This window comes from Esox lucius, chromosome 23 (assembly GCF_011004845.1).
Source record: "Esox lucius isolate fEsoLuc1 chromosome 23, fEsoLuc1.pri, whole genome shotgun sequence".
Lineage (NCBI taxonomy): Eukaryota > Metazoa > Chordata > Actinopteri > Esociformes > Esocidae > Esox > Esox lucius.
Window position 1 is genome coordinate 15,350,775 of NC_047591.1, and position 25,079 is coordinate 15,375,853.

General features: G+C 40.1%; 2 protein-coding genes across 4 annotated transcripts in view; both read right to left on the bottom strand.

The window, feature by feature from the left end:
• Positions 1–4,652: 4,652 nt before the first annotated feature.
• lum (lumican) lies at positions 4,653–8,474 on the bottom strand. The gene is made up of 3 exons (XM_010887384.5): positions 8,199–8,474; positions 6,360–7,258; positions 4,653–6,123 (listed from the first exon to the last, which is right to left on the bottom strand). Exons 2-3 carry the CDS (start codon positions 7,231–7,233, stop codon positions 5,969–5,971), a joined length of 1,029 nt encoding a protein of 342 aa, XP_010885686.2. The 5' UTR covers positions 7,234–7,258; positions 8,199–8,474; the 3' UTR covers positions 4,653–5,968.
• Positions 8,475–22,139: 13,665 nt separating this feature from the next.
• dcn (decorin) overlaps positions 22,140–25,079 on the bottom strand; it is a 37,062-nt gene continuing 34,122 nt past the window's right edge. For all 3 annotated transcript variants that reach the window (XM_034290233.1, XM_020042710.3, XM_010887383.5), the window contains 2 exons: positions 24,114–24,252; positions 22,140–23,876 (listed from right to left, as the gene is read on the bottom strand). In XM_034290233.1, the coding sequence (XP_034146124.1) occupies positions 23,676–23,876; positions 24,114–24,252 (340 nt within the window). In that variant the 3' untranslated portion in view covers positions 22,140–23,675. The remainder of the gene's footprint in view (positions 23,877–24,113; positions 24,253–25,079) is intronic.

A 25,079-nucleotide genomic window follows, 5' to 3' on the forward strand; every position in this document is an offset into this window, starting at 1 on the left:
TCATGAAACAACAAGCAAAATGAAAAGTTCCTGTATTGTCATGCAAGGCCATAATTCATGTGTACCAGCTGTCTCAAATACATTGTTCATTTTGGAATACAACTTCAAAGGTCAAGAGGGGGAAAAAATCCCCAGATGTAAATAATCTCCAGAATAACAAAGGGTGAGCATTTCAGACATCCTTACTCACGGAAAAATGAACATCAATACTTGCTTCTAGAAATGGACAAATGATGTTTGGCTCAAGAGTAATCGTCTGGTCCATCCTGGTCTCTGCTCTGGTACTGGTCCACAGTCCTTTAAAGGTCTCAGTGGCTTCCCATGCAAACAAGGAGGAGAAAGAGAGAAAAAGCCCTATTTGATTTTATATTGTTGTTAGTATTATTCCCTCAAGGCTGTACCTTTTGCATTCCCTTGTAGAACTGAGGGAGGGGTGTATTGTGTGTGTGTGTGTGTGTGTGTGTGTGTGGGGGGGGGGGGGGGGTTGTATGTGCGCCTATGAGTTTGTATGTGTTTGTTTGTGTGTGTGTTTGTGTGTGAGGGGGCATTCATTGGCTTCTTTTTACCATCTCAGCAGTTTTTCCTCCACCCTCTTTTTTCTCTTTTGCGAAGTCATCACCGTGCTGTGGTGGGATGCAGGGGTTAGAGAAGCAGACCCCATGTCACAGGACACAGTAAACCCCAGCCTCGGTGCTGGAGCGTCTGCTCCTACCCAGTCATCATCACAGGCCTAGGGGAGGCACTGAGTGGAGCTTGAGGCGTCATCCAGCCACAATGACAACCAAGAATGTAAGGTTACTGAGCACTGACACTCGCATGAACTACAGACTACTACTACTACTGTGGAGCAACTGACACACGCAGAAAGGTCACACATGCACATGCACACGCGCCAGCAACATCAACGGGGTGACCACTGCAGACCCGTGTCTTTCTCTACTTCCCGTTTCGGGCCCCTGTTCCTGTATTCTGTCGTGTGTGTGTGTCTGTGTGTGTTTGTACTGTGTGACGAAGCAGGCTCACCGGGAAGACAGGAGCAGAGGGGACATCTGGGCATGAAGATTGGAGGGGGTAAGAGAAGAGAGGGATATGGGTAAGATGACATGGAGGGGATACAGAGGAGGGGACATAGAAAAGGAAGAAGAGAGCAGGGAGAATGTGGAAAGAACAGATACAGAGAACAGCTGGGAAATATATGGACTGGGGAGAGAATACAGGGCAGGCTATTCAAATGAGAAAGGAGAGCACAAAAAAACAAGAAAAAAAGACGAGTGGAAACAGCTGAAGGTGCCTAAGACGGCCTTTGAGTTGAACTTCCAGGCAGCTGATTATACTTTCATTAAACATTTCCAAAAGCAGAGGAGAGGAAGTGCAGGGAATGGTTTTATGAAGGACTTTATTGTCTAGACTGGGGCAACAGGAGACCCATGCTACTGACCAACACTGGAGGCAAGAAGGAAGAGGAGGACGTTTTATTGGATTTGGGATCAGTAGCAATGGTTGTGGAAAAACACTGTGACATGTGAGCAATATTGTAAAGACAAATATATTACATGCTATATAGGAAATGTTAATCTGCCTCCCTTGCTCATATTGGTTCAAATGTTTCACTTACTGAAGAAGCCAGTAATTATGAAAATAGTTTTTTATCTATCATGCTCTGCCCTCGTTTTTTAACCTCACCTTGAAGTTGTTGAACGAAACAATTTGACATTAATGGTTGCAGTTTTACTGACAAATATCAATAAATAAATTAGGTCCTACAAACAATATACAGAAATGGGCCACTGAGTCTGAAATGAATAAACTGGTGAAAAGCGTTTGCAGTTTAGGTTTGTGTAAGCATTTATTTGATGCAGTGTAACACACTGTCTGATTAAGACCCTTTGTCTGGGCCCTCCTGAATCTGCATTTATCTCACATGAACAACGCTCTAGCTTAGCCTCCATTCATTACACACTCTAAAGCTATAGATACTTTGCTGCAATGTTTACTTTACGTGGCTAAGCGTATAGTTACATTATTTATTATAAGGATGTTTCTTTTCTGTGTCTTTTAAACCCACAACTTTCCTTTTAGTCACTTTTCTCCAGATACTTATCCAGAGCAATTTACAGGAACAATTCGGGGCATAAAAGACATGCTTTACAACATAACAGCACATTTTTGGCTCAGGGATTCAAGTCAGCGACCATTCTGAAGCTTGTGTGCATCACAGAGGAAAACACTGCAGAGACTCCCTGACGCTAAGTTATGTATTTACTGCTCAAACCTTTTCAGATTGACAGTTGATGGAGCACAGTGATGTACCATCTTAACAAAAAGCTAGCCATCAAATGCATATCAAAACATTATTATGCATCATTATTGAAGAATCCCGTTAATAACAATATACACTTTTGCTTCATTCGTCATGTTGAAGTTGCCCTTTTGTTACAAGTATTTGATTTTGGAGTCCCGTACGATACTTTGCATGTGTGCCCAGGAAAACTCTTCCCACCTTGTCAAATAAGGAGTATAAGAAGTGTTAAGAGGTCACAGTGCACTTTAGACATCACAATACAGCAAAGTGTTTAACAACAGTGTCCTGGAACACTACCGGTTACAGTTTAATGTATAATTCAATTCTTAAGGTATGATACATGTAAACAAAGATTCAGTTTTCTGCAAATGTTCTTGTCAAATTTGCTAAGACTCCTAGCATGAACAAGGGTGTTAAAAAGATTTTGAATCCACTCATGTATGTATGAATGTGGATTTTTGGTCTCAAACAAATGGATTCACAAGGAAATGAACGGCAACATATTATTGTACTATTAGCTGAACTCTAAACAGTTGTCCATTGCAATAAATGCTTACTGGTACTGGTACAAAAGGACCTGGGTACATTTCTTTCATTGTTGAATTAGCAAACACCAGCACGGTCAAATTAACGGCCAACCAAACACTGCAAGAGACCAATAGATTCTGTTTCTAATATTTTTATCAACAAAAACATATGTAGCGTATTTGAAAAGAAGAATGTCAGGCTGTGTTCCCTCCACCCGTTTTGTAATACAATCACAGAGGCCCATAGAGAAGTCACAGAAGTAGTAACAAAGTACTTCCTCGCATCTTTAATGTGTATGGGAAACAAATAAGTTTCATGTCTGAGGTCACATAATGCCTGCAAACGCAACACTTTGATTTTTTTTAACTGGTTGCGTTACTTCACAGTTGGACTGATTGGAAAGACAAACATTCCTTGGTCTGAATGGTCCCTGACTGCGCCATGTCTGGTCTGTGAAACAGATCAGGTGGAGTCTGTAGGGATACATTTTGCTGCAATGTGAGAAAGGCATTAGTCCACAGCTTCTGCTCCTCCTTCAAGCTCTTTTCTGAAACCCCCTTCCCCCGTCCCAAATGGATTCCCCCAGTCTTACCCAGCCTGGACATTTTAGAAAGGCTTTCTGCATCACTGCAAGATGGCGAATTTGAACAAAGATTATCTAGGTTTCCATCATGATGGTTTTCCGTTCTGCAAACACCTCTTGGTAACAACTCAGCACTAGCATACCTTGGACATTACACTCAAAGCACTGTATGATGAGTGTTTCCACACAGAAACGACCTTGCACATCCGTCTGACAAGTTTGGCATTACGTAATTTGGATTAAACTGTAGGCAAACTTTTTTCTTTTATTTTTTTGTGGGTCGACAGCATCACTTTTACCAACAGTGGCCAAGAATCGCGGACTGCATCTTTAACTAGGGATGACGTGTAGCAGATGTTTGTCGGCTGGATTCAAACGCAGGAGGTGTGTTTTTCTTAAGATTCTTTCATGTATTGTAGTCGAGGATTGCTGACCTCTCCAAACACGGAAACAGAGCATTGGGATTGTAGTTCACATGGTGCCCACATATTTACTAAGTCTGAGTATCATTTATCCCCACATCCCTTTGCTACGCCCACCAGACCATTCCAGGACACCATGCAACAGATCACAATCCTCCCCTTGATGTTAATGTGCAGAGAGACACAGCGTGACACTGGGAGAAGTCCAACTTCCTTCAGGAAAACTGTTGCCAGCCATTGTGTTACAGGCCCAAACAAAACATAAACCCTAAGAACAAGATTCTCTCAGGAAAGCTCCAGCAACAAAATCAACATGTACGAGTGAATGGTTGAGCTTGTGTGGTAAACCTCTCATTCTTCTTCCTCTTTGTCACTTCTCCCTTTCTTTTCTGAGTCAGCGGTTCAAACCCAGGTCTCAGACCTGACATAGAAGGAAGGAGATGGATCTAATTATGGCTATCATGGCCAAGCCAGAGACTAGTATGCTTCTTCTTCCAGTCTTGATTAATCCCACCCTGAACCTCCATGTCTTCCTCCATATCCAGACTCATCAAGCCCAAGCAATAAATTGTGATGAGATTGTAGAGATGAGACTCTAGGTGGTGTTGACATTTAGATAGATTTGTGTCACGTTACACTGGCTTTCTGAGCAGTCCTCCATATTATAAGAGTTTTCGAATTTTAGGCATTTTTCATTAAAGGACAGCATATGTTTCAGATTAAATTTTTTAATAACTTGAACAAATTTAAATGAATGTATCTCAGTTGTGTTTTGATAAATATTATACACTTAAATCAAACACTGACCATTCAAACATTGTAGTTTGGAAATTTTCCTTTATTCAAATGTTTTGTATGTCCTCACAGTAAATTCACCAGCGATTACTGAGTCAAAAGCCATATTAACACAAAATCAGGGTATAGGCTTACTCAGTTCAATTGCACTGCAGCCCACCAACATTGCCACAATATTAGAGCAAGATAAATTTAGCCTCACAACCAATTGTTGTCGATCTAATCAGGCTTTACGGGCATACATCAACATGGCAAACAATGCAACCATGAACGGACAACGACTTCGAATGCTAGCATTTACTATCATACAGAGTTACCATGAGATGCATGCAATTAATGCAAACTTTGAATAAAAAAACAAAAAACGTTGATCTGCAGCTGCATAATAAATCATTGTGACGCTCAATTTATTCAGCAGAGCTATTCAGCGTCCAGCTGTTTAATCATGTCAGTAAGGATTACACAAAAATACCTTTTTGCATGACATACAAGCTTTAATTTGGTTCCCAAAGTGTTCCACTGTTCAGTATTCTCCCAGTAGACATGATATAGAGTACACAACAGACCTTTCTTAGATTCTCGTTTTCCTTACCTGCAGGTCTTTTGCACAGCAATATGATTCTGGGAGTGTACTTACTAAATACAAGAAGCCTATAGAAATGTCATAACATACAAGACAAACATAAAATAGAGGAATGGGCAATGCATCTATATGCAAATCGTTTATTCCCATACTCCTCAATGTACTAAACCTCAAAACAACAACATGTGCCACTGCTTTGGAATGTTTGAAGTGTGTGAGCTGCTTTTATATCAAAGGCACCTTAATCAGACATCAACACCTACATTGTCTCTTTTGCACACAAAAATACATCAGTTGTTTTAAAAAAAAAAAGTACAGACATTTAGGGACAAGTACACACTTCAAGTGCTTTTAATGAGACCCTGTTATATAGTGTTGCTGATTATTTAATTTGCAGCAAATTTAGGTAAAACTATTGGTACAGGGTCAGCCATTTGCTATGGCCAAAACACCCTATGGCTGTCATTAGAAGAACATGATGCACTGCAATAAAATATCTCCAGGGTTCCTTACCTTGGTCAGTCTATTATTTAATTGTGTGTATTTACAGGAAGGACTAGCTGTGGTCTGATGGGTTTTTACACTGTGCTTGGGATTCACTATCCACACTACAACAACACTCAGAATGATTACAGTAGTTGGCTAGTGTAAATATCGAAACACAGCAGCATTGCGAGTAACGTGGTTGTGAGCAAAAAAGGTGGGACGCAAAGAGAGGGTTGTGCAGGAGAGCTTTGAGTTGAGGGGAGGGGTCCTTATTCAAAGACTATATCGGTGGCTTGGCGCAAGCAGTTGGCGCTGTCGCTTGGTAGGTCGGCATGTGTGATGTTGTTCCCATCCAGACGCAGGTGCTTCAGGCGAGAGTAGTTGAGGGGTCCAGAGAATTTGCAGATGCTACCCAAGTCAAACTCTGGAATGGGGGGGCATTGGGATGGGGTGGTTGGTCAGCTGACTCATACATGATTCAACATTTTCTACTGCTCTACTGTCTAACAGTGGCATAGGCAACACAGACCAGAGGATAATAGGAAATGTGTTCTTAAATATAAATAGTGCAGTAATAACAATAATAATTATTGCATGTCTGATTTAATCGAGAAAGGCTAGAGATAAAAGGCAAAGGGAAATACAAAGGAAATGACTCACTGTTGATCTGGTTGACCTGCAGATAGAGATGCTCCAGCTGTTCGTTGATTTCGGGGATGGACTTCAGCTTATTGTATGACAGATCCAGCTCCACCAGGTTGGTCACGTTGAACACGCCTGCTGAAATCCCAGCATCTGTCAGCTTGTTGTAGGCCAACCTCAAGTAAGCCAGTTTGGGCAGCTCTTTGAGGTCCCCGGCACTGATGCTGCTGATGTCGTTGTGATCGGCGTAGAAGGTCTCCAGCGAACTGGGCATGCCCGAAGGCAGCTTCTTCAGCTTGTTGTTGGTCACTTCTATAAACAACACCGAGTTGAGGCCCTTGAACACACCGTTAAGAGACTCAGAAGTCAACTTGTTGTGCTGGAGGTGAACGGAAGTCAAGTTCTTCATCCCGGACAGGCTCGCTTTATGGAACTTGGACAGTTGGTTGTTCGTCATCTTCAGCTCATCCAAGGACTTGGAAGGAGGGATTATGGCTTCGGTCAGGTTGTTGTGGCTAAAGAAGAACTTCTGGAGACCAGTGAGTTTGTCGATGGAGCCCTTGGCCACCTTGTCGCTGGTGATCTGGTTCTGGTCAAGTACCAGCCAACGGAGATCCTCCGTGACATTGTCAAATACGCCGGCCTTGATCTCCGTTATCAGGTTGTTTTGCAGATACAGGTACTTGATGCCCGATGGCACGATGGGCACAAACTTGAGCTTGCGGGAGTCACAGTACATGGCGGTGGGGAAGTTGATGGGACATTCACACTCCTGGGCGCAGTTTGGGCTGGATGCGCTCTGCTGGGCATATGGCTGGTAGTCATAGTCGTAGTACTGACCTACAGTCAGGCTGACCAGCAAGGCCAAGATTGGGACACGGAGGGGAAACATAGCTCTACTCAGGAGGGGAAGCCGACTGATGGAGGAAGGGAGAGGAGGATGGAGAGAAGGACAAAGCAAAATGAGACAGCAGTAGAAAAGGAGTAAACTTTCCATACGTTCTGTAAATAAATAGCCTTACATAGTATTAACCTGATTTGATATTTTGGTGTCAAAATGCAGAGAGCTAACTGTTTTAAGCCTTTCTCTTTTTAAACAGTTGAATGCTTGGCATTTTGATTGCTTAAATAACACAAAATGTTTAACAAAGTGTGAATCTCTCGCTCTGGAACTGGAATCGCTCATCTGAGGCTAATAGGATACACTTACAGAGACTAAAATATGTTGACAATGCTTCCTTGACCCAAACTATTTGTGATTCAGCCTGAATCACACATTTTGTAAAGTGAACTGCATTGTCTGTCTTGAATCAGACCCAGATCCATAAATTCTCAGAAATGACCACATGTTAATAGTTAATAAACCGTAAAGCACTGAATATTTACAGACAAAAATGTGTTTTGTTAACAATAATGACAAACAGTATGGCCATAACATATTGACTCATTCAACGCGTAATCAACAGAATGTATTATCATTTGTGTAATCGAAGGATAATACCACACTGAAAATGCAATCACAAAATAGCATTAGTTGCACACACTAATACTTTAGATGACAGTATTTCCACAGTACTGTGCATTAATTGTATAAACGTAGCCATGCACTGGTGCCATGTAGTAAATCCACATTGTCCAATACAATATGAATAGCATCAGATAACTTCAAAGTACCAACATTTTTACTGTCCTTTCCCTCGCTCAAGTTGCAAGTATTTCACTCTGTATCCAACGGACTTCGCCAGAACCCTAGCCTGGACTGGGTTAAGTTCATTAATCCCTGCAGGGAAAGTCCAAAGAACTAAGGAAAATTGAACAGGAACATCACAGGAAACAACAAGCGTTTAGTTCTCTTACCTTTCTCTCCTCTCTCTCTCTCTCCCTCTGTGTGTGGGAAGGTCAGCAGGTAAGAAGACTGTGGTACTGAAAAGCCAGATGTCTCTGGAGAGAGGGAGGAGAACAAGGGAGGGGAAGAGAGGGAGAGAAAAAGAGAGCAGGAGAAAATGGGAGGGGAAGCTGGTGTTTTTTTTTCAGACGTCTGTAGTCCCAGATTGAAAATAGGGAGCTACCCAAGTATGAGTCAGACAGGGAAATAAAATGAGTGTGTCACTAGTAGGTGTTTAGAATGGTGTAGAATGGAAGAATTATTTCCTTTGATCGACCAAGGCGCAGATGAAGCTTCAGAGTCCTGTGAGAGATTGATGGTAAGGCATTACAAAGGACTCACAGGACCATATATAGACTACCTGTAGTTCGTCCTCCCTCTCACTCCACCAAACAACCGCCTCCCTCATTTTCCTACTTTACCCTGCAAACAGACAATCTATTGTAAATCAACACAAACTGTACATAGTAATAGTTGCCAGTACACTATTTGCCTGTAAAAAGCTAGAACAACAGCTTTCTGGAGTGGTAAATACAATGTGGAAAAAAACCTATAGGAAAAAATATATCTGGCTTTAGCAAGAGCCAGCTGCAGACTATTATGTAGTAGCACTCAAGAAGTAAATAGAAACTTGGAAAAAATGACAATAGGTCTTGATTCTGTCTTGAAAGGAATGATGTGACAGCCTATGTATGTTGAATCCTTAATTGCCCCCTACCCCCTTAACCCTAGCCTAAATACACCTGAATTGTATAGATATAATGTAAAAGATAGTTTGATCTTCTCTGTAGAAAAGTTTCCATATTACTTCCACCTATCAGATTCTCTTACTACAGAACCCACACTTAATTGGTTTGACCAAAGTTTGAAATGCAAAATGTTACACAACATCAGAATGTAAAAAAAGTATGTTTTGGGAAAGGCTGGGCTTGAGAATAGAGGCTAAGGATTGGATAGTTACCAGGGTGGTGTACTGTAAACCAGTGTGAATTACTTGGCCAGATACATTGCTTAAATACATAATTTCCTTCAAAGATATCCTTGAAATCGTCTCAGTCTATTTCACTGAACCAAAAGCTGTTGCTCTCCAAATGAACTAGAAAGTCTGTAGCCACACATCAAATGGTGCATGTCCTGGTGAAGTCCTGGGGACGGAGACACAACCTCCTGACATCCAGGGCTACCAGGTTGGTAGACATCTGGTACTGTCAACAGAGGAAGAGGAGGTGAAGCTGACCAATGCGTCCCATATGGTCCTACTGTAAATCCCACAGCTGCCGTCAGACCTCCTCCCTCCTTTCAACTTCACACACTTCAAAGTGTGCTTCATCTCCTTTCGTATCTAACTCTTTGTCTGCCCACTGCATAGTGGCTACACATTTTGAGATAAAGGCCATTCTCAGAATTATAGCTTAAGCTACTGACGTAGACTGACCTAAGTAGTCTCTGTGATGGTTTCCCAAGGTGTCATTGTTAATGTTAAATTGTATTGTTGCTTCAGAGATGTCTGGATTTAATTGGACACAGTCCCATCTGTGCCTTCAATTGCATACCTTTCTGGCGGCCATCTTGGGTTGCAAAACCTTCATTTGATGGCTTGATTTGTGGTGGACCATTTGTGCACTTTTCCAAATGTTTACATGAGAATGTTGTGTAGTCTATTGCTACAAAAACCCTTGATTCATCTGAAAATGATCATTGTTTTTACTCTTGAAAACAACCATTGTGGCTTACTTTGAAGTTTATGGTAAAAAATAAAAGCCAAGTCATTTCAAAATGAGCATTCTTGCTAGTTACATCTAACTCCAGATTTGGCAAATGTTAGTAGCCTCTAATGTTTACACACTACACATCACTTAAGACATAAATCCATGTCCACTGGACAATCTCCTTCACCTCTCTGTCTCCTAGACAGTCTGCCTCTACCACCTCCTTTCTGTCTCCTGACCTAGACAGTCCCCTCCACCACCTCCTCTCTGTTTTGCTACTGTTCTTTTTGTAACCGGAGAGAGAGACCCCCAAAGAGTTGATTCTGTTAATGCTATTACCATGACTAATTATGGGTCAAGAATGTATCGCCTCTTAAGGCTTAGTAAACATTCATTAGATGAGCGTTGGTTTTCAGTGGTTAAATCTGTTACTCGTTTTCTTGCCCACTTTGATATTTTGGCGTCACACAGGCCAATTACCTTTAAAAAAGTTTTTTTTATCATATTTTGTTTGGCAAAACATTTAAAAAAGGATGGACAATATTCTGTCAAGAATCTTCAGACATCCGAGGAACTGAAATGATGATGTGTTGAATGGAGTCCTTGTGGGCTGATTCATCAAATCATCAACCCTTCTAATGTGTTGGTCTTGAAGATAACATAAACATTTTATTTCAATGCTGTAATTGCTGCGCTTTCCATGGAAAGACTCAGACACTTAAACTATTATTTGGTTTGTCTCTATAGGATAAACACATTGGATGCTAGACCCTTTTCAGAGAATTCTACCTTGTATACTTTTCAAGTATTTCTACCTAGAACCATAATCTTTTTTGAAAAAAGCTTTGCATAATAAAGTTTATAGGTAGAATCCTATCATGGTGCAAAGAACCCTTTTGGAATCATTTTTTTCCTAAGTTTAGAATTTGGAAAACAGATGTTCTGCCCGGTCACCTTATTTCCTCTGTTAGCTTTGATGACATCAACCACTGTGGTCTAACATCCCCTCATCCCACGTTTCTGAACAGAACCAATGATTTAAAAATGTTGGGTCTCTAAATGTTATTTTTCCCCCCATGTATTACCGTAACTTGTTTTTCACGGTCTGAGTGCCTAACGGATACCACTGGGAGGTTATGTCATCTATGGTCAAATGTGTTTCGGTACAAGAGTACAACCTTTATTTGCAGTTCCATTTTCTTTCCAAAACAGTAATTCTCAGTTCTTCCCAGTGAATTAAATGGAAGAATATGTCAAGCAATTGTGGTTAAATGAATGTAAACAATGGAAATATCCCTTATAAATATTTTATTTCTCAATAAAATCTATTTATATGCGTTGCGAGGCTGTTTCTAGACTGTGAAGTATGTTTTTTATACTGTTTGGTATTAAAACAGCTAATTGAGCTAATAAGCTAAATCACTCAATTAAAATCAATTAAGTATTTCTGTAGGTTTATTGATATCTAGCTGTGAGGAAGAGCACATGATTTCAATTAACCCTGAACAGGTACTGTATAATGTTACCTCAGTGCAACAATTATACGGTCAGAACCAAAATAACAAAGGTCCACAGAAATGTTCCAAATGTTGATTTTGCAATACAGATATACTTTAAAATAAATGTCTCAGCAGTGAATGATTCCTTACACTTTGTAGTGGTTCTTTTCTTAAACAATTACAGAAAGATTTGTGAACTCTCAGAGTTCACTTTAGAAACCAGAAAATAACAGACTTTGATTGCCTCATTCTGCTGCTGTTCATTCTGCTGCTCAACCGTGGTCAAAAGGTGCAGCAGCGCATTTACTTTTTGAGGAGGCCAAAGAAAGCCCACCTGTTCTCCAAGATCCTTATGAACAGGGCGCGCGGGATCATCAGGGACCCTTCTGTAAATTTCTTTTAATTTGAATAAATAACAATGAAATATGTGCCGACAAATTTCATAATATTAAATATAAAATTCATGATTCAACCAGGTCAAATAAGATTAAAATGAACATCCAAGTTGTAGTAGTAATGCATCTTATTAGTTTGTCATGTTAAAAGTATCCTAGTACTTTGAGATACAGCTCTTCCTGTCGAAGGAAGAAAAGAGAGTGCATGAGATGAACGCAATAAGGAAGACATTAGCCAGACTGAGCCAGTTAGCGAAACCAAATTATCAAACAAAACAGTGTTTTAAGCATTCTGTCTGCATAGGTAGACTGTGGGTTATTTTGCTGTTATTTAATAATTTGACCGAAAGTTAAAAGTGTGAATGTTTGAAGCCATGTGATATCACTTTAAACCGACAACTTATTTTCCTTTATTTTTTCCCACGTCACACCACATGGAATTATTATGGACTGCACAAAGTGGTCGCTAGCAAGACTTTGCACTTGTTGAAAATAAACTGATTATGGTTTACTGTATGTTGAATATAATTCACCATAGCTTTTCATTCTGTTGAACTGTGAATGTTGTATTTGATTTGGCCTTTTTTGTTTTATTTTCCATTTAGCCTATGGTGTGCCGAACTAGCAAATGGGTTTGATATTGCAAAAGCTTAGCTTCAGTTGCTCACTGGCGTAGCATGTTAACAGGAAAATGACAAAGATCTTAACTAGCCAAACTAAGTTGAAATAAGGATTTATGACTAACTGAGATTAAAATTAGAACTTAAACTGAGTTAACTCTAGATACTAGACACTAAATTACAAATTAAAGAGAACTTTTGAAACTATTGAAAACTATTCCTGAAACCAAATAGGTTGAATCAAACTGAAAATAAGGAAAATAGTACTTGTTTTTCTTAGTTTTTTGTTATCTCCATTCCAAAAGAAAGGTTGAAACTTGGATAGATTGCATTTAAATATAAAGATTGTCTATGTTATGTGAATTCTGTATGTGAACTGTGTTGAGGTACCATTTACTATTTTTTATTTTGCTTTTAAATCCTTCTATTCTTTTATATAAACAAGCTGGCGTTTAAACTTACTTTTTATCTATTATTTAGCAACAAACTGCTCCTCTGAACCTAGAGCCTGGTCCTAACTTATCTACAACCCATAGTAAGTGCTACACTTCACATCCATGACACAAACTATTTGCCCTCCTCCCATCAGGCAGGCGGTACAGGTCTCTTCGTTCTTGCACCAGCAGGCTCAGGAACAGATTCATTCCATCTACTGTAACTCTGCTGAACTCTGTGACCCAGAGAACTCTGTGAACTTTGTGACCCATCACTAACCGTACCCCCGCCTCCTAGAGACCTTGTTGCACTACACCCTTTGTACTACTCTGACACTGCAATTGCAAAGTCTGATAATGGAAGTTTTCAGTTGTTACAGGTACTTGTCTACATCAGGAACCTCACTGCTGCTATCCCTGCATTTCAGTTGCACATGCATCTTGCACATTCAATTTGCCTCGATTCCACATCTAGAATGCCATTTAGAATTGCCATTTGTACCCACACAACTATTATCCTACTTATAACATAAACTATAATTAATATTTGTACATTTTCTGCCCTACTCTATTTGCCTTAATTGAATATTTAGTATTGCAATTTGTTCTGCATTTGCCTTCATTGCACATCTATACATTCCACAGGAAATATACTCCAAGACAACCACTGCCTATTTACAAAAATATGAAGGGTGTACCCACTTTTGTGAGATACTGTGTATGTGTAATTATATATATATATATATATATATATATATATATATATTGTTCTGTCTCTTAGCATTTACCTCTGTGTTCTTAGCATACTTACCTTGTAAAATTACAGTAAAAGAAATGTGATCTCCTCCTCAAGCAAATTAGATTAGATTCAACATTATTGTCATTGAACAAGAACAAGTAAAGTACTACCAGGCAGTGGACATTTTCACTTAGGGGTGTACTCACTTTTGTTGCCAGCGGTTTAGACATTAATGGCTGTGTGTTGTGTTATTTTGAGGGGACAGCAAATGTACACTGTTATACAAGCTGTACACTCACTACAAAATGTAGCAAAGTTTCATTTCTTCAGTGTTTTCACATGAAAAGATATACTCAAATATTTACTTTTGTGAGATGCTGTGTGTTTTACATTCAGGGTTCAAGGATTAGACCCAACAACCTTTCATTTACTGCCCAACACTTTTGACCACTAGGCTACTCTGCCTAACAGTGGTGGTGAGAGGGAGGGTGCATAGTTCATACGTGTGTGTGTGTGTGTGTATGGGATGCTGCCCGATGCTTCCCCCAACAACATTACAATGTAAAGATCTCTTGCATTACGTTGTACATTCATACTTGAAAACACTACAGGCTCCGATGCCCTCCTCCTGGGCCCCTGCATGGTGTTACATGTACACCATGAACCAACATTAAAGGTTCAAAAAGGAAATCCACTTAATGTAAGACGGACCAAACTGGATGAGGCAACACGTAAGTGAGATCAAGATTAAGTTCACATGGTTGTCAATCAAGACAAAATTTGACCTTTGCTTTTCATGTTTTAAATTTCAGGGGTGAGATGAGCAGCCACAGTGGGCACCTGGGTAGGAATTAAGATGAACTATCCTTCTCGGGGATAGAGCACATTTTGTTTTTCTTACCAGCCTGGGATTTTAAATATACACACTTGCTGCCCTGTGTGCACACGCATGCATGCACACCTTCACATATTTTGTCAGTATATCCTTAGGCCTGGCATTCTTGGTTTTGAATAGATAAGCTCATTGTTCTGGGAACTATATTATACATACACAGATGTAGATGCCAGTGAGTTTAGGGCAGTTGACATGTTTTCAATCTCAATGAAGTCCCGTTTCCCCAAAGAAATGTACATGCATTCTTCTAATATGGAGATATAATTGTCCATTTAGACATAAAGTTTAAATATAAAGTTTAGCCTGATGTATGAATCCCAAAAACAACGGAACTATTTCTAGCTAACAATTGAAATGGTGCTTTACTGCTATTATACATAGAAATGTGTTGTTAAACACAAATGTACCTTTGCAAAACAGCAACATCTGGTTCTCAGTGTACTTTTACAATAATGGCACTCAGCTCACCCTTATAGAAGCTTGTTGGCATTATACAGCAAAAGAAATACATCCTTCAAGAATCAATTGATGTGTAAAATTGGACATAACAACTGCAAAACACAATTGATGACTGTCTCATTGCATATGGCGCCTGTGTTACCACAACCCACGAGGACATTATCAATCCCTTTGGTAACCACCTGTGCTTTGATATAATCCTGTGCCTACAAGATCAGCAGAAAATCTTCACACATCTACCCTCCTCACACCTCCATTAACTCTCAATCTTGGATGCCCAGTGTAAGTATGGCCAAGCAGTTCCATGTTGAACTGCCCTATATGGCAGTAAAATGCTGATAAATGCTGCCAGCGTTGACATCTGTGAAAGCCCTCGTGAATGTGTGTTTCAGTTTTTCCCCCAATAATTATTAGAGCCCAACAAATCGCAACCAGGTAGGAACATAGAAAACACTAAAACAGCAATCCCTTGCCAGATTGAGTTACGGACTGACTGCTGGTGCTTATCTGATGTCAAAATAGTCGAGCAGAGCAAGCTACTGGAGCCAGGGAGAAAGGGGCCTCAAGAGGTGAAAGGCCAGCTAGCAAGCCTCAATCCAATCCAGCTGTAGCTTGTTGCTGTAATGAAGGAAAACATGACCTAAAAATTTCAGGAATGTTGGGGGGGGGGGGGGAGAGATTCAGGAACGAGGGTGAGGAAAAAGCCATTGGAACAACCTGCCTGTGCGTGTAATGTTGGTCTACTGAAGTGTTATTCCTCCTCCTTGCTGTTTAATGAAACAACCAGCTTTGATTACTGCAAATGGTAACATCCCCTAATCCACTCATCTAAGTAATTTTGATCATGTGTTGGTGGAAACCTTTAAAGAAGATATCTAATTATGTAATTATAAAGGTATGTAGTATAGGAAAGCTATTGCAAATACTTGTCTGGAGAAACTTGCCTTGTAAAATGGAATTGAGTAAAGTCACAACAAATTTAAAAAGTATTGTGCAAAGATATAGCCTCACAATTCAGATTTGTTTTATTATGGAATGACAATATATTAGGCTATTTAGGCATCTGTAGCTCTTTGCAAAAAAAAGTTAGCTACACTTTCCAGCTCCTCTGTAAGTGAAGCTGGAATATGAACCAAAAGATTTAACAAATCTTGACAACATGATGTGCTAGCCTTGCTGTGAGGAACTTCTTACTCTAACAAAGATTGGAGAAGTACCAATAACACAAAATAGATACGTCGGAATGTCTATCTGAAGTAAGGGACAGATCAACCTTTGTAGTGAATGACTTGTTGGTAAAATTTCGGACGTTGTTGTTTGGTTGCTGGACAAAGGGGTGAAATGCGTGACTGTCACTCACAGTCTGGGACACGTGTTCACTCTAGTTTAGGATACCGAGTTACGTAATGGACACACACGGCCGGTTTCTCACGCAGCCACACGCATGTCCTAGGCTTCCCCTCACACGCTCATGATCGTACCTTGATATATTGGCACATCCCTCTCTCCCTCCCACATTTTTTTTTTTTTATCCTTGTGAGGACCAAACCAATTAACCACTATTGTAATCCTAAATTTAACCTCCATCACGTAACCTTGATGCCTATAGATTTAACCTAGCTCTAACAATAACTGGTAATGCCTAAATCTAAAATGAACCCCAAATTCCAATGTTCAAGTGTACATTTTCCCCTAAACCCAGAGGCACATTTATCATAAGGCAGAAGAGGCATTCTGGCCTCAATTATCAGCGGCCTTGTGAACTTGGAATAAATAATCAACATCAACAAAATCTTTATTTTATTCTCCAGTCAAGAACTGCGAATTCCTTGGCGTGAGCCTTTTACTGACCTAATCAACCTGCGACATTTTGGTTTTATTTTAACTGGTTTTCCTTTTAAACTGTAATTTATGCCACTATATAACATTCACTGAAAGTATTTAAATGTATTGTGTCCAATAAAAATATTTGATACACATATCAAACCTCCCTGTTTAACTGTTATACCAAATATTTTTGCGAGATTATGTAAATATTGTCCAACGATATTAATTGGCTTTCGCTGGACTGTTGTGTGAACGTCGAGTTCAAGCAAGTAGATCAAAAGACAAAATTAAAATGTTCACATTTAAGTACAAAATTGGTGCAAACGAAGTAAATAAATAAGCTAGGTAGAGAAAGGGAGCCGGAGGCAGCAAAAATGCCAAAATTAGACGTTGTTTCCAAAGCGTGGAAGAATTGAAGTCAATTAAATGAGTAAGTAAGCTACTTTGTTTTATGGTCGCCGCACCATTTCAAGGAAACTGATCAGTTATATGCGCTTGTGCTAGACCTGAGGTTCAACAATAGAAAAATGGATGTGCCATGAACACAGTATTCTATGCTGGTGTTAGTCTACTGTCATAAGACCTGCTGAGACATCCTGGTTACGTTAGAAAACTTTCAGATTTTAGCTTTTCTGTTGCTATTGTTGTGCCAGCTAAATTTCGCTCAATTGTGCTTTGCACCGTTAACACATACTGTTCAAGCTCCATGTGAGCGGCTGCTGTGTTTCTGCTTGGTGGTCCTGATTTTATGAAGGTTTTTATGGGTTTAACAATGTCCCGACCGCTTGCCATGCTGCTCAATATCATCAGTGTTCACTCAGAATGTCTGCTACTATAATGCTTGGTGCTTTTTTTTTTCTAATTATAATTTTTTTTTACCAACAAAGTAGCTTACGTTTCAGTTACATAAATGTTGTTGGATGGGATATGAGGTAGGCCTATCTGGTGTGGAAAATGGGTTAGGAGACAGTGGGAGCAGTGTTACAGTGTGGTCTATGTTCACTGGAGGCAACAGCTTATACTGCAGGGCCAATACAGGCCACAATGTTCACCATTTGTATAGGGGTATTTTAATGAAGGGAAGATCTTGACATTCTTATGATTTTAAATACTGATGTGAGTCATAGTCAAGGCCGGTTATTTAAATAATAGGACACTAGGAGTTGTGGTATATCGCCAATAGACCGTGATTAAGAGCTGTTTCTAACAGTGGATATAAAAAGTCTACACACCCCTGTGAAAATGCCAGGTTTTTGTGATGTAAAAGAGTGAGACAAAGATAAATCATGTCAGAACATTTTACACTTTTAATGTGACCTACAATGTGAACAGTTCAATTGAAAAACAAACTGAAATCTTTGAGGGGGAAAAATGAAAAATAAAAACCTTACAATAACTTGGTTGCATAAGTGTGCACACCCTCTTATAACTTGGGATGTGGCTGTGTTCAGAATTAACCAATCACATTCAAACTCATGTTAAATAGAAGTCATTACACACCTGCCATCATTTAAAGTGACTCTGATTAATCACAAATAAAGTTCAGCTGTTCTAGTAGGATTTTCCTATATTTGCTTATAGTTGCATCTCAGAGCAAAAACCATGGTCCGCAGAGAGCTTCCAAAGCATCAGAGGGATCTCATTGTTGAAAGATATCAGTCAGGAGAAGGGTACAAAATAATTTCCAAAGCAGTAGATATACCATGGGACACAGTGAAGACGGCCATCATCAAGTGGGGAAAATATGGCACAACAGAGACATTGCCAAGAACTGGACGCCCCTCCAAAATTGATGAAAACTGGTCAGGGAGGCTTCCAAGAGGCCTACAGTAATATTAAAGGAACTGCAGGAATTTCTGGCAAGTATTGGCTGTGAGCTACATGTGACAACAATCTCCCGTATTCTTCATATGAATGGGCTATGGGGTAGGGTGGCAAGATGGAAGCCTTTTCTTACAAAGAAAAACATTCAAGTCCTGCTGAAGTTTGCAAAAACAAACATCAAGAAAGTGTTATGGTCTGATGAAACCAAGGTTGAACCTTTTGGCCATAATTCCAAAAGGTATGTTTGGCGCAAAAACAACACTGCACATCACCCAAAAAACACCATACTCACAGTGAAGCATGAGGGTGGCAGCATCATGCTTTGGGGCTGTTTTTCTTTAGCTGGAACCGGGGCTTAGTCGGGGCTTAGTCAGGGTGGAGGGAATTATGAACAGTTCCAAATACCAGGCAATTTTGGCCCAAAACCTTCAGGCATCTGTTAGAAAGCTGAAGATGAAGAGGAAGTTCACCTTTCAGCCCGACAACGACCCAAAGCACACATCTAAATCCACAAAAGCATGGCTTCACCAGAAGAAGATTAACATTTTGGAATGGCCCAGCCAGAGCCCATACCTGAATCCAATTGAACATCTGTGGGGTGATCTGAAGAGGGCTGTGCAAAGGAGATGTCCTCACAATCTGACAGATTTGGAGCACTTTTGCAAAGAAGAGTGGGCAAATATTGCCACGTCAAGATGTGCCATGCTAATAGACTCCTACTCAAAAAGACTGAATGCTGTAATAAAATCAAAAGGTGCTAAAACAAAGTATTAGTTTAAGGCTGTGCACACTTATGCAGCCAGGTTATTGTGAGTTTTTTATTTTATTTTTTCCCCCCTAAATAATTTCAGTTTGTTTTTCAATTGAATTGTTCATGCTATAGGCAACATTAAAGGTGGAAAAAGTTCTGACATGATTTGTCTTTCTTTTACATCACAAACCTGGCATTTTAACAGGGGTGTTTAGACTTCTTATATCCACTGTATGTGCATGATGTAACCAAGATTGCCCGGATGCAATACTTAGCAGTAGTATTTCAGTATTTGTTTTAGACTGGTTACATACCTTTGGTAAGTAGTCTACTATACATTCAGTTAGGGTTTTGACTACTTGGTTAATAATTATGGGTCAATACTATCGTCTTATTTCTATTTAGGTGAATGACAGTCATCCTCCTCGACTGAGAAACAATGCTTATGTCTTTATGGTAAACGGAGGTTGCTAAACATACATTTCCTTGATATTAATGGTGTACTTTTTTGTTTCACATTGAATGGGTATTAAGGGGTGGGCTCAGACTGGAATCTGCCTCAGGCCTTCAAATCACTAAGTCCACCCCTGCCTATACATAAGGACTGAGCCAGAAATTCCCCTGATGTGACTGGCCCAAAAAGATTGTACACATCGAGCTGGATCTCCTAACCCTGACCCAGACATCTATGTTCTGTGGTTTTGGTCGGACCAGTCTTTTGGTTGTCTGCGTCCAGAACAAAAGCCCCGTGCTTTTCCAGCAAAAACCTTTTCACACGTACCTGTCAAATAAAGCTTCAAAATGCCCCCAAAATTGAACTGTACATTCCGTGATCCATAGCACTAAACCTCAAACTGCTCTATCTTTTATGCCTGAACCTAGCTCTAACACCTAATGGAAATTCCATTTTCCCAAGTGGGTACTTGCTAAAAAAATTCTTGAGGTTCTACTATCTTTGTGAGTACCGTATTTATGCCTAAACAATCTAGCCCTAAAGCCTAACCTGAACCGTTACCTGCCTAATCCTAACCCTAATTCCAACCCTAACCTCAAGTGTGTGCGCGCGTGTGCATGTGTCTGCATGCATGTGTGCATGCACGTGTGTGTGTGTGTGTGTGTGTGTGTTTGTTTGTTCATGGCATCGGGAGACTGAGATTGAGATTGGAGCTCTACTAATATGCACCACACAGGGGCGACAGAGAGGAGCAGAAGGAGACATTTGGCAAAGAGTATGAGGCAAGATGAGAGGGTTAAGAATATGCTCAATACGCTGCAATGCTCTTAAGCAGTCTTGAGTTAAGAGGTCCTAAGTTTAGTGTGTTGCCTGCTGGGACAACAGCACCCACTGTTCGGATGTAGGCTTGAGGATCTCTTCAGATCTCTACAGATCTACGCTGACTGTGTTTGTCATTCACTGGCCCCATCCCAAATCAACCTCTAAGACCTACACCCTGTGCCCTTGTGAAGATCTGAATGGGTTTGATTAGTGTAAGTAATATGGGGACCTGTTTTCAAATTGCTTACACTAGTTATAGTCATATAGGGGAAACCGCTAACTGAGTTAGAACTGGCTTATTTGGTACATACCTGTTGTCCTGGTGGTGGGACCAGCCTGAAAAATCCATTTGTAGTATTTGGTAATACTCTGTGGTACTTGCTAGGCCAGGCCCCCTGGTGATAGGACCAGCTATTGTCCTTGCAACCATACATTTCCATACCACTCAGTTGACACTGTATTTTGCAGTAGCACACATTATTCTATTGTTTAATGATTCTTTGCCTGTTGATGTGCTGGTACCAGAATAGGTGTAATGAACAGAATAGGTGTGGTTACTCAGATAAACTCTGCTGTAGGTTTATCAGTAATAGCCTGCATTGCTTCATCGGTTCAAGCTTGTGTCTGGACGTGGAATACATTTTTTTTTTAGAGAGAAATGTTGAATTTATTGCAGTAAAATTCTTGGTGGGTTCACTGGCCTCAAATCAAATCTCTGTCAGCAACATGATCATATGTTGAAGATGCGCCTTGATAACTCAGGCTAGTTAACCACAACCACAGAACATTTTACTTGATTGGTTATTTTAAATATGTAATATCAGATCCAGAAATTCAGAACATATCCACTTTGTGGTTTCTTGATTTTTAACAAATCTATTGCGGTCTGCATTTTGTTGATAAAATTATTCTGGAGCGTACCCATTCCAAGACTTGATTTTGTGTGGGTGCTGACTGGAAAAGTCATTTTGTCTTCCCCTTGAACCCCTTTGTAAACCCATCAACAGAGAGCTATTAAAGAACATTAAACTGGATCTGAAAAACAGCAGATAAAATCACTGCTTATCAATACACTGATGAATCTTGACTCCATGACCTACATAGCCTTGACATTTTCCTTAGTGGAGACACAGCTGTTGTTTTACAAAAAAAAAATCACATGGTAATGAAGCTTCCTTGTTGTGAGTGTGTTTGAACATTGGTCTAACAAGAAAGCAAAATAATTTCTCACTTGCCTTTTGTGTTGTCTCACCTGTTCCTTCTACCAACCTTTGTGCGGGGAAACTCAGTCCATCACTGCGAAGTTCACTAGTTAGACTGTTTCATATGACATCGCCGTTGAGAGGCAGGGCAAGTAACATTGTCTGAATACCAACCCTGGAGAGCCTATGAGGTCACAGGCGTCCTAATTGCATGACACTGATACACACAATATGGACAAACCAAGGGTTACGACCTCTGATGGTGACAACCCCAGGAGAATTCTGCTTTTTAATTTGGTGTTTTTATTTGGTTTGGGGCACCTTTGACGGAGCACCTGCTCGATAAAAAGAGGAACACTTTTATTTCTGATATATTAGGTCTGAACTGCTGTAAGTGCTTGCGCTTTTAAGCAATGAGAGTTTTTCTTTTTTTACACAGCATTTATATACAGCGTCTGTACACACAAACATTCACACTAACACGGGCATTGAGGGCGTCCCAGTCTGTCTGCGCCCTCCAATACTGTTCAGACTTTAAAAATGAAAGAAAAAAAAAAAAGGCAACTAAAAATATAAAAGAGTTACAAAACACGCATTAACATCGCATTCCAGAAACCAAAGCCTTGCTTCAAGTCAAAAGAAAAAAAGCATGCGTATAGATCTTTGTGAATGGCTTCTGTTTGGGAACATATATATTGTTTATTCTACAGATTTAAGAGCTATTTTCACCTTGGTTGTATGAGCTGATATTACAGAGGGCGGAATGGACTGTGACAAACAATATCTCTTAATCGTAAAAAAAAAAATCTTAACTCTACAAGACAATCTTGAATCTTAAAACTTCCATTTAAACTATTATTTTATAAAAACAAGAACGCTTAAAATCAACACTGAAGCAAGCATGAGACATGACAAATTTGACAGAATAAACACTTGATTTTTTTCTCTACTTCAATTGACTACAATATGAAAGAAAGAGTATGACATCATAACGGTACAATTTGAATGCTAGCTACCACACAGGTAATGTACCCCAGAAAATGGGTGTACACTAGCTGGTGTTAATGCCAATGGTTATTTAGACAAATTAACCCATAGCAGCCCGCTCTGCAGGTCAGCTTTCCTACTGTTATTGTCAAAGAGTGATGCACATAGTCTTGTGGCTCACATAAAGCCTACACTGATCAAATGTGTTACTTTTTTCTTTTGGGATTAATCGTGTTCATATTTTAAAGTGGTCGTAGTTCTTTTTTTTGTTGTTTTTTTTACCATTGAAAATCTTTTGTCGTCTTTCATAATGTTTCTTTCACACACAAAAAAACAACATTCCTGTAATGTTATCTGAAGGGAATGGACTCAAATCATTGTACAGATTTCCATTGAGCTGTACAGATAACTACCATTATATTTTGTTACTGAATGTCATGAGTGGATGGTTTATTTTGTATGAAAAGCCTGTTACAGAATAACGGCAGCGAATATTGCCTGTGATTGAATATGAACTGTACATGAACTGCAATGAATGTTATAATGATATGAGTTGTTTTTAGTCATTAGTAAGCCATATATAAAAGGATTGGACCTGAGTTTTGGAACTGTTCGTTGCTCATAAAGACATTCTGCACTAATAGTGTTAGAACTGTGATTAAAGTTCCCATATGGTCTTGTGACAATGACTTGTGTGTATTTGGTTATAACAGGAATAAAGTTGCAGATCAGTGTTGTGGGGTGGGTCTGTTGTTCACACACACATGCACACACACTCTTATCTCTCTCTCTCGCTCTCTCTTTCTCTCTGGGCAGGGGGAGTACTTTCTCTCTACTTCTTTCTGTAGTTGCCCAGCTGGATGGCAGAGCGGTCAAACACACAACGGAAGGTGATGGGCTGCACCTCCCAGTAGGGGACAGGGTTGGCGAACAGGCTGATGCCGGAGTACATGGCCTTCTTGGTGTTGTAGCCTGGTGGGCAGAAGTCCTCAGTGCCCACCACCCCTATCTTGTTGCTGTGGAGGTAGATCACCTGGGGAGGTGATATTTAGAAGGGACGCGTTAGGAAGTCGAATGTGTGGGAATGAACATTATAGGTGAAATGTTGAGAGAGGGCACAGTTCTTGCAGATTGGAATGTATAACGGAATTCACTTTCTGGAATGGCAGAGAAGCATGCCTATGTTAATCGGCTCATTTATAACTTGTCACATGACCATAATCACCATAACTCACATCCCCATTCTATTCAGCTGTGACAGGACACCCACCTGGATATACTTGTGCTCGGCCAGGCCTGGGGGAACGGTGGTCAGCGCATTGTTGTCCAGGTGAAGCTCTCTGAGGTTGGGCACCATGGCCAGGGAACCATTTTCCACCTGGCTGATCTCATTGTAACTCAGACCTAGCCTAAGAGACAAACCAGAATGGGAAGAAGGACATACTGTGTAAGGCAAAAGAGAAATAGACACACTGTATTAAAGAGACTGTAAAACAGCTACAGAAACATTAAAAAGTTAATTGGGAAAACATATCCAAACATCAAATAGGATGGGGAAAAACTACTTTTCAGCTGATTAAATACTGAATGTATACTAGGAAATGAGAATGAGACTTTGCTTGTGCAAGAGCCAAACTTTGACACAATAAAATACTTGCTAACAAAGGTAACTGTTAAAAGTTACTGCCCAAAGTAACTGTTATGCCTTCACAAATGAATGACTCCCGTTGAGAGAAGACAGAAAGAGAGAGAGAGAACAAGCAAGAAAGAGATTTTCTGGCCTAGTCACAGGGAGAGACAGGATTTGGGAGTTGGGTCTCTATGTCTGGCTGTCTTAGGTCTACTACTGATGAATGGCTCTTTCTCAAGCCTTGGCTACTGGCTACTATCCAGAATTAAAGCAGTGGGCTCCCATCGCACAGATTGTGCAACTCTGGATGACAGTTGAGTAAAGCATATCAGAGCTAAGAGAAATGGAGAAGGGGGAGAGAATGGAAGAAAGATGAAGGGAAAGTGAGAGAGAGATGAGTGAGAAAAAAACTGTACAGGGCAGACAGGGAGTTCTGGAAACCAAAACGACTGTGTGCTATTTCCTTTTTACTGCTTGTCACCTCACCACCTTGAATGGATATGTTGCTTTGTGCAATTAAAAAGCAGGTCCAGAAGCAGAACCTCATTTGAAATACTTGCTGAATGTTTATATTGCTGAATGTTTGCCCCGCTCTTCATTTTTGGT